Here is a 10,131-nt window from a genome sequence, read left to right as displayed (position 1 = left end):
GAGGTTCCACTGACCCCCACAGCTGAGCCGGGCGTTCACGGCAGAGGCGGCTGTTTGGAGAGGGTCGTGTCCGTAGGGAGTGGGATGAGCCGCAGGCGGGGAGGGCAGCAGCTGTCTGGCTGTTCTGTGCAAGCGGCCGCCCTGGCTGCGCTCTGGGCTGGGTGGAGGCTGCAGACACAGTGCAGACAGGGCCACCCTGCCCCTGCCCCAGGCCCTGCAGTGGTACAAGCTACCTGGGCCTGGGGCAACGTCCAGTGTGGGTAGTCACGTGGCTCACTCCTCAGCGGACAGCTCTGACTCAGGGCAGGCACCAGGGCGGGCAGCTAGCCCAGATCACTGGGGGTGTGGGCCAAAGCCACCGGCCAGGGACCTGGCTGCTTCCGAGCCCCCTCCAGCCTGAGCCCTTTGGCTGGCACCATAGCCCTGCCTGGCCATGCCCATAGCTCCCAAGAGAGGAGCAACCCAGGGCCTGGCTGCTGCCCAGATCCATCCTGCAGGCAGCTCAGAGCCCAGCTCAGCCCAGCCAGGGTCCAGCACTACTCCCAGTGCCGCTCTGGGCTGGCTACACGGCAGGGCGACCATACCTTCCTGTTCCGAGTACGCCGGGAAGGAGGTGACAGCCGCCGTCTCGCCCCACCCCGAGGCCGGGGAAGCAGCAGCCACCCCCGATCCCCCCAGCTTCCCTGAGGCTGGGAGAAGTGACCCAGCGCTCTCTGGCCAGCGGCTGCTGGCGGAAAAGGTCGGCAGGGGAGGGGCCAAATATGGGACAATTCATCCCTTTTAAAAAATGTTGAGCTGCCCCAAATATGAGTTTGTCCCGCCCAAGAGGGAGCGGCTGGGCACCCAGCTACACACCCCTGGGCCCCCGAGCACCCCAGGGCGCAGGGAAGCAGCTGGGTGCTAAGTGCTGGCGTGTGCTGGCTGAGCCTGCAGAGAGCCCTGGTGGGAGACCGACTGTGAACGTTTTTCTAATGACCCCGAACCCAAACCCAAGGAGAGCTGTTGCTGTGGGACTCCCGGGAGTCCAAAAGGGGCAAGCCAGGCAAGCTGCAGCAGAGACGGCCACAAGGGCGCACTGGGGAGGTAGCCCACCCTGTAAGAGTCACACTTGTCTGAGCGCTGCTGCCCTGGGGTGGGTGGGGCAGCCCCAGTGGGGAGCCCGGCTCCTCCTGGCCGGAGGCTGACAGCAGTGCAAGCCAACGGAGGGTGAGCTGCACAGGCTGTGCCATCTCAGAGAGCCCGTTCTGCGCCCAGGGCAAGGCAGGATGTGTGCGGGACACCCCTCTGGAGCCCCCCCACCCCGTCGTGCTCCACCCACCACTGAAGCACAAAGGACAATGGGCCGCAGGGGGGGAGGGCTTCTCTGAGTGGAAAACATGGGCAGAGCCAGAGAGCACAAAGCAAATCCCCGCACAGGCCAGGGCGCGACGGGCTGTCGCAGCAGCGCCCCAGGCCAGCCCAGCCCCGGCCAGTGAGCCACAGCAGCCCTGGCTTCCCACTGGGCTGGCCCAGGGCAGCAAGGGCCCTCAGCAGGCGCTGGGGCGGGGCGAGAACGGCGCCATCAATTTTTTCCCAATTTTTTGAGTTTGAAATTCAAAATGTCCCCAGCAGACATCACACATGCACGTGCGCACTCACACGCACCCACACATGCACGCACCTACCCACCCACCCACACACACACCCATGCATGCACGCACTCACACACCCACACACACACCCATGCACGCACACACTCACACACACCCATGCACGCACGCACGCACTCACACACACACACACACCCATGCATACACGCACTCACACACCCACACACACACCCATGCACGCACACACTCACACACACCCATGCACGCACGCACGCACGCACGCACGCACACCCACCCATGCATGCACGCACTCACACACACACACACCCATGCATGCACGCACACACGCACTCACACACACCCATGCATGCACGCACGCACGCACTCACACACACCCATGCATGCACGCACACACACACCCATGCATGCACACACACATGCACTCAGACACACCCATGCACGCACTCACACACACACACACCCATGCATGCACGCACACACTCACACACACCCATGCACGCACACACTCACACACACACACCCATGCATGCACGCACGCACTCACACACACACACACATGCATGCATGCACACACGCACTCACACACACCCATGCATGCACGCACGCACGCACGCACTCACACACACCCATGCACACACGCACGCACTCACACACTGCTGGTGAGTGCATGGCCATGCAACAGGGTGCTATGGCTGCCCAATGGCCAGCGGGCTCAGACCAAGGCACAGCGCCCACAGCGCCCGGCCCCTGGCAGCGGCCAAGGCCTGAGCTTTTGGGCGACGGACCGGAACAGGGTCGGTCTGTCCAGTGCCAGCTTCGCCAGCCAGGGGTTGGGGACACGCCTGGCCTGGAGTCAGATCTCCTGCTAGCTCAGCTGCCAGCCACCGAGGGGCCAACCTCTGCCCCAGTGCCCAGAGGTCATGTTCTGAGCTCTGGGGTGATGGCTGGAGGTTGGGGCAGTGCTGCAGCCAGCATCCCATTAAAGTGCACAGGGGCCCGCTACTACTCCTCATGCATGAGCCTGGAGCAGAGCGTGGGAGAGAGAGAGAAGCGGGGCCGAAGCTGCAGCTCTCCCGGGGGGCTGGGCTGTGCAGGACCCGCCTCAGGGCTGACAGTGCTGGGCCGAGCAGCACCACCTCACAGAAGAGCTCAGCCACCACCCAGCATTGCTTGTCTCAGCTGGCTGCGTCTCAGCCACTGCACGGGCTGGAGGTCTCGGGGTGGCCAGCTGCTCGCTGGGCCTTTCACCCAAATGTGACCCCTACAAGCCACTTCTGAGTTAGACGTCCCTGCTGGGGATTCTCGGTCCCCACCCCAGCCAAGAGGCTCTCAGTGCCCCAAGCAGGGCGTCCTGGATGGACCAAGCAGGCCCCTCCCCAGCCCTGGCTGCAGACGGAGAGGGAGCCCTTGGTTCCCTGGGGTGGGGGAGGCTCAAAGCACACAGCAATCCAGAGACCCTGCCCTCCATCCCGTGCCGGCACGTGGAGAGCCCCATTCTGCAGGGAGCCGAGCAGCCCGGTCTCCAGCAGAGGTCGGTGGGAGCTGCAGCACTGCACCAGCCAGTGGGCTGGAGGTCAGGTGGCTGTCCCAGAACGTGCACTTGGCTCTGGGGCAGCGTTCGTGCTGGACTACCCCCGGCACACCCATGGTGCAGGGGCAGCGCCAGCTCACCAGCCTCTTCCCAGCTGAGGTGGGGCCTAGCACCCCCCTGAGGCCCGGCCCTGCTCCTCCTCTTCCCCCCAGGTCCCACCCCGCCAGGCTGATGCCAGAGCTGGGCCTAGTAAGAGCCGCCTGGGGGGTCTGTGCCACTGTGAGGAGCTCTGGAGCCCACACCTGCCTGCGCCAGGGCTGGGGCACTGGCTTTGAGTTGCTTTTGTGCAGCCAGGCCTCTTCCCAGGGCCAGCGGAGGGGCCAGGGCTCCCCACAGCCCCCGGCTGTCTGCACAGCTCTTTCTGTGGTCCAGCTCAGGCACGGCTAGAGGCAGAGGCTGGGGGCGGAGAGGAGAGCAGGGGATGGGCCCCTGCATGGGTCCCCATTCTGCATTTTGTAAGGCGCCGGCCCTACCTGAGAGAGCTGGAGGCCCCCCCCCCCGTTCTGTGTCACCGCCCCCCGCTGAGACATCACGGCCGGCAAGTTACCCAGAAGCTGTAGCCCCGGGGCACCCGCGCTCTGGCAGCTGAGACACTCTGGGGCTGCTGCTCCCAGCGGGCAGCGTGTCTGTGGGTGGTGTGCGGCCACAGGCACACAGCCTGAAGGAGGGATGATCGCTGGTTCCCTTGCCGGCTGGATGACTTGAAACCAAAGGCACATCCTCCCCCTGCCCCTGGGAACACCAAATACCAGGGGTCTGCAGCCTCCCTGGGGCACTCAGCAGGTCTGAGATTGGCCCCGGGGGCTCTGCGGGGCCCAGACTCCGGCTCCCCAGCTGGGCTGCTCAGGCTACGGGGGGCTCTGGGTCACAGCACTCTCTGCAAGACCCCGCCTTGGGGATGACCCGCGTCGCCATCGCCCCCTCCCAGCCCTGGAGCTCTGGTGCCAGCTCTCTCCCTGGAGCTCTGCCTGCCTGGGAGCATCCCAGCCCCAGCCCCAGCCCGGCCCAGCCACCTCTCCCGCCCAGCAGCCCTAGTGGGCGCTCTCAGGACAGGGCCTACGGCAACAGCCTGCGTGGCAGGAGGGAGCCAAGGGTGCTTGTGTGGGAGCTGTGGCCCCAGGGCAGCGAGGCGTGTGGGCCAGGCCAGCGAGGGGCCCTGCCCTGCCCTGGGTGGCATCAGCTTCAGGTCAATGATGGGATGTTTCTGCAGAGACCCTCAGGCCGGGGCACCCTGGGGGGCTGGATCTTTGGGGAGGGCAGGTGCTGGAGCCAGGGGCCTCCAAGCTGTTGCTGGGGGAGGGGCAGGAGAGGGGCGCCCCACACGTCTGGGTGACAGGGCAGAAATCAGTTGCTCTGTGCTCCTGGGCCCCTGGGGGTCTCTCGCCTCCCCAGCACCCAGCAGTGCCTGGCTTGGCCTCGCTGCCCCGACCCAGTGGAACTGCAGCCCGGGCTTCCCACCCCAGCAAAGGAACTGGAGAACAATTGGGGGAAGCGCAAGCCGGGAGTGAGTCACAGAAATCCAGACAAGGCCGCCTCCGGCCGGGCCCAAGGCAGCCCTGCCTGGTCCCCCAGGCCTGCTGGGAGAGGGAGTGCGCCTGGGCCCTGGGGCTGACCATGGGAATGTGCAGCTGGAGCCATTAGTGCTGGCTGTGAGCAGCTTCTGCTCTGGGGGCAGGTGGAGGTCGAGCTGCTGGGCATGGGACTAGGGGCAGAGGAGGCGGCTGGCTTCCTAGGGCCACACCGGTGGGACGCTCCCTTCTCTGTCCCTGCTCAGTCCCTCATGCAGAAAATCCCGTGTTAATCATTAGTGGCACCTGGAGCCGTGGAGAGAGATTAAAATCCCCCCTGCCCCAAGAGATTCGATATCCCTCCCTCCCCCCGCTCCCCGGACCCTGGCTCACCCCCCAGCACTACAGCTAGCAGCGCAGTGGGGCTCAGGGCCGTGTGCACGGCCCAGCCCCCTGGGGCCCGCTGCTGCCCACACCGTGTCCCAGAAACACTGGGGGTTCCTGTCTAGCCTCCCCAGCTCTGTAGCGCGCGCTGGGGAGGAGACAGGCAGGCCGCCAGGCCAGAGGTGGTTCATGTGCAGCTCGAAGGGGCTCCACATGCAGCCGTCAGAGCCATGCCCAGGGGCAGGGGAAGCCACTTCTGCATTTTGTAGCAAGCCAGTGGGGCTGCACCGTCTCCGGTCCACCCAGTGCCGAGCACCCCCTGTACTCTTGAGCAGCTCCCGGCAGCTGCCATGCCCCAACGGGCCAGGGGTCAGGAACCAGGGTCACAAGCGGGTGGGGTGAATAGCAGGAAACTGTAGCAACTCTTTGCCTGACCACAGGAGCCCTCCCTGCCCACGGCCAAGCACGCGCCGCCCTGCACTCAGCAGCCAGGCAAGGCCCAGCAGCTGAGTCTGAGCGGCACAAATTCTCCAGAGAGACGTGTCTTTGTGGCCAGTGAATTTTCAATCTGCTGGTGCTCACCTGGGTGCTGGCATTGACCCATTGGCTGTGTTCTGGCAGGGTTATCCGGAGTGGGGGAAAGAGCCAAGATTCAACCAGCAGATGATTGGTTGTGAATTATTTGCTCCTCATTATAATGCTGGATTTTGATTAATTACCTGAAGTAGGTAAGTGGGAGCTTGGCCCATCACTGAAATGCAGCTTCCTCTGGGGCGGGATGCTTAACAGCACACAGCCACACTGCATGCCGCTCGGGGGCAGGGAGTGAGGGACGCTGTATCCTTTCAAAACGTCCAAGTGGACACAATGCCCTTCCTGGAGGTGGAGAGGGGCCAGGACACATGAGGTCAACACCCCGGGATTTCTTGCAGTCTTCCATGTGATGGCACCCCCAGCACAAGGCTTGCCTGGCTTGGCAGTAACAGAGCCTCCACCACGGCTGGCCTTCTCCTGCCACGTGCACCTCCGTCACACTCAGCAGTGCTGTGTCGGGAGATGGGTCCTGCAGCTAGTCTTGCGCCCTGTGCTGGATCCGCTCGGGGGACAATTCCAGTGTGGGTCTGTGCAGCAGCCCTGGCACTGGTTCGGAAGGGACTCGGAAAGAACAGACCCCACGTCTCAGCTTGTGTGGCTCCAGGGGCTCTGAAGCATCTGTGTCTAAGCCCAGCACGGCGCCTGCTGGGGCATGAGAGCCCTCAGCCGTACAGGGGGCACCCGGGGCAGTTTCACCCAGCTGGCAGTGCTGAGCAGAGCCAGCCCCAAAGCCAGCAGGTTTTAGAACCTGCTGCCGGGCCCAGCCACTGGTGCGGTTTACACGCCCAGTGTAACACCACTCTGCCTGCGCACATCAGGAGGGGGCCCTCAGAGCCGGTCTGCTTAAAAATCACAAGAGTTGGACCAAGAGGTTTTGTCCGGTGTTCGTACAGCACCTAGCGCCATGGGGCAGGTCCATGGCTGGGGCTCCCCCATGTAACAGCCCCACAGCTCTGTAAGGACATAAGTATGGGGTGGGGGATCTTTGCCTCTGTGGCTTTCCCTGGGTCCCAGCAGGGCGAGGGACAGACTCACTTAGGGCTTCCCGAGTCCCAGGACTCCTGGAGCTGGGTGTTGCAGAACCAGCACCGACAGGAGGGAGATCCGCTGGCCAGAGATGGGAACCCTGACACGGGCCTGGCTCTCCCCGAGGGTCGAGCCCTTCCGGGGGCCCAGCCGGTGGGCGGGTTCCGCAGGCAGGGCCCCGGGTAGCTGAGGGCAGGGCGGGGGGACCCCGGCTGCCGCGGCGAACTCCGCCCGGTGCCTCGGTGCCTGCCCCGCGCAGGACGCGCCCCCTTGGCGGCCCCCACCGCCGCGCCGCCCCGCACCGCCCCGCTCCCTTCCGGGCGGATCCAGGCCGGGATCGGCCGGCAGCCGGCAGGGGGGAGCGGAGCTGGGAGCGCAGCGCAGAGCAGCGCAGCGCCGCGGGACGGGGCAGGGCGCAGCAGAAGTTGCCTGTGGCCGGAGCGGGCGGCCCGCGGCCGAGGCAGACAAAGGGCCGGGCGGGACCGATCCGGGCGGGCTGCGCTGCGCTCCCCGACGGCCATGGGGGCGCGGGCCGCGCTGCTGCTGCTGCTCGCCGCGCTCCTGCGGGTGAGTCCCGGGCCCCGGGCTGGGGGGAGCGGCTGCGCCCCGGGGCCGGGCCGGGCCGGGCCGGGCCGGGCTGGGCTGGGCGCCCCACGGGCGGCAGGACGTGGCGCCCGCCGCGTAGCGCCCCTGGTCCCGGCGCCGCCCCGGTGTCCAGCGGCAGCCCCGAGGCGCCGGGCGGGCAGGGCGAGGCGGGGCGGGACTCCTGTGCGCACATGGCTCGGGGCCGCGGCTGCCTCCGCCTGGCAGCGCCTAAATGCTCCGGGCCAGCAGGAGCGGCCGCCCCCGGGCGAGCTCCGAGCGCGCTGGGTTCGCCCGGGGGCAGCGGGTCCCGCGTCCCGGCCGGGGCAGTGCGGGGTGGGGGGGGGAAAGGCGCTGCCTGGCGGCGGAAGGGGCCCTGGGTGTCGCTGCGTGTGTGAGGGGCCGGGTGCGGGGAAGTTGCCGGGAGTAATTTTGTCCCTTTGGTAAAAGCCAGCTCCTCGTGTTGTCCTCTGGTACCCCGGGCACTGCGCCCAGTGGCACTGCCGGGCGTGGGGCTGGGTGGGCACTGCGCCCAGTGGGCACTGCCGGGCGTGGGGCTGGGGAAGTACTGGGTACTGCCCGGGTGTGCGGCTGGGTGGGCACTGCATCCACTGGGCACTGCTGGATGTGGGGCTGGGTAAACAGTGCGCCCACTGTGTGCTGCTGGGTGTGGGGCTGGGTAAGCTGTGCTCCCCTGGTCACTGCCTGGTTTGGGGCTGGGTAAGCACTGCACCCACTGCACGCTGCTGGGTAAACACTGCACCCACTGCACGCTGCTGGGTGTGGGGCTGGGTAAACACTGCACCCACTGGGCACTGCTGGGTGTGGGGCTGGGTAAGCACTGTGCTCACTGAGCACTGCTGGGTGTGGGGCCGGGTAAGCACTGCGCTCCTTGGGCACTGCTGGGTGTGAAGCCGGGTAAGCACTGCACTCCGTGGGCACTGCCGGGTGTGAGGCTGGGTAAGCACTGCGCCCACTGGGCGCTGCTGGGTGTGAGGCTGGGTAAGCACTGCACCCACTGGGCACTGCTGGGTGTGAGGCTGGGAAAGCACTGCGCCCACTGGGCACTGCTGGGTGTGGGGCCGGGTAAGCACTGCGCTCACTGGGCACTGCTGGGTGTGAGGCTGGGAAAGCACTGCGCCCACTGGGCACTGCTGGGTGTGAGGCTGGGTAAGCACTGCGCTCTGTGGGCACTGCCGGGTGTGAGGCTGGGTAAGCACTGCGCCCACTGGGCGCTGCCGGGTGTGAGGCTGGGTAAACACTGCGCCCACTGGGCGCTGCTGGGTGTGAGGCTGGGTAAGCACTGCGCCCACTGGGCACTGCTGGGTGTGAGGCTGGGAAAGCACTGCACCCACTGGGCACTGCTGGGTGTGGGGCCGGGTAAGCACTGCGCTCACTGGGCACTGCTGGGTGTGAGGCTGGGAAAGCACTGCGCCCACTGGGCACTGCTGGGTGTGGGGCTGGGTAAGCACTGCGCTCTGTGGGCACTGCCGGGTGTGAGGCTGGGTAAGCACTGCGCCCACTGGGCGCTGCTGGGTGTGAGGCTGGGTAAGCACTGCGCTCTGTGGGCGCTGCTGGGTGTGAGGCTGGGTAAGCACTGCGCTCTGTGGGCACTGCTGGGTGTGAGGCTGGGAAAGCACTGCGCCCACTGGGCACTGCTGGGTGTGGGGCTGGGTAAGCACTGCGCCCTCTGGACACTGCTGGGTGTGGAGCTGGGTGGACACTGCACCCATTTGGTATTCCTAATGCTGTTCAATCCTGACCTGTCCCAGCCCTGGACTTGTCCCAGGTGTGCTGATGTCCCACAGGCCTCAGCTGTCGCAGTTGTGGGCCCCACTTGGCAATTTTCAGTGCAGGAGACCCATGGGGGCTTTGGAGGCTGTTACACGGCCTCTCCTGCCCACTGTCCGCCCACATGGTCCTTGCACTGGGCTGCCTGGCTAACAATGGCCAGCTTTGTGTCTGAGATCCACAGGCACTGAGAAAACGCAGGCAGCTTGAGAGACTCCTCAGCCTTGTTAGGAGCCCCTTCCTTCTGCTTGACCCTCTCAGGCATGGGGCGTGCCCATCTGGGGGCCTGCGGGTGCTTTTGGCTTGTGCTGCAGCTCTGGCCAGGCATTGGGCGTGGTACCCGAGGCAGCCTGGCTCCGCGTGTCCCTGGGGGCACTGGCACAAGAGACCGAGGGGGCGTAGTGCATGCTGGGTAGCAGGAAGGTGGCTGCACTCTGTTGGGAGGCCCCCTGTCTGTGACCTCCCCCAACCTAGGGCAGTGGAGCCTGGCTGCAGCCTGGCTTCCCCCCCGCTGGGAGCTGCTCCCACCCGGCCTCTGCTACCTGGGGCTGACCCAGAAGGAGAGGACACCTTACCCCATCTGGCGCTCTCCAACACATGCTCCATTGCACGCTCCCAGCCTGCCCCAGGAAACTCCATTGCACAGATGGGGAAGGTGAGGCGGAGAGAGGGCAGGGCATGGGCCAGACAGTGACAGAGCTTTAAATAGAACCCAGGTGTCCTGCTTTCCAGACCCTGTTGGGCTGGCCCTACCCTTAAGCAGCAGCCAGCATCCCCGTGTATGGGCCTTGGGCAGGAGGGGGGTGCACTTCCTGGGGCTCTGGAGGCAGATGTTGGGCTGTGCAGGGATGCTGGGGGCCAAAGGGGAGGGATCCCAGGGGCTGTGTGTGCTGGGGCTGCAAGGAGAACCAGGGAGGGCTCTGCACAGCTGGTGTAGGACTAGGGCACATGGCCACCATTAGCCAAGGGACCACGTTCTCTGAGCTGCTGAATGGGAGAGGGTCATGGGACGGGCAGCTATTTGCTCCCACACGTGCCCAGGCTT

At 66.0% G+C, this 10,131-nt stretch overlaps 1 protein-coding gene across 8 annotated transcripts in view; it reads left to right on the top strand.

Annotated features, from left to right (window-relative positions):
- Positions 1-7,097: 7,097 nt before the first annotated feature.
- Positions 7,098-10,131, top strand: part of HSPG2 (heparan sulfate proteoglycan 2) — a 186,844-nt gene continuing 183,810 nt past the window's right edge. For all 8 annotated transcript variants that reach the window (XM_074975578.1, XM_074975582.1, XM_074975576.1 and 5 more), the window contains exon 1: positions 7,098-7,280. In XM_074975578.1, the coding sequence (XP_074831679.1) occupies positions 7,233-7,280 (48 nt within the window). In that variant the 5' untranslated portion in view covers positions 7,098-7,232. The remainder of the gene's footprint in view (positions 7,281-10,131) is intronic.

This window comes from Carettochelys insculpta, chromosome 23 (genome assembly GCF_033958435.1).
Source record: "Carettochelys insculpta isolate YL-2023 chromosome 23, ASM3395843v1, whole genome shotgun sequence".
Classification (NCBI taxonomy): domain Eukaryota; kingdom Metazoa; phylum Chordata; order Testudines; family Carettochelyidae; genus Carettochelys; species Carettochelys insculpta.
The sequence above is the reverse complement of the archived record's forward strand: the minus strand, read 5'-3'. Positions and strand labels throughout refer to the sequence as shown.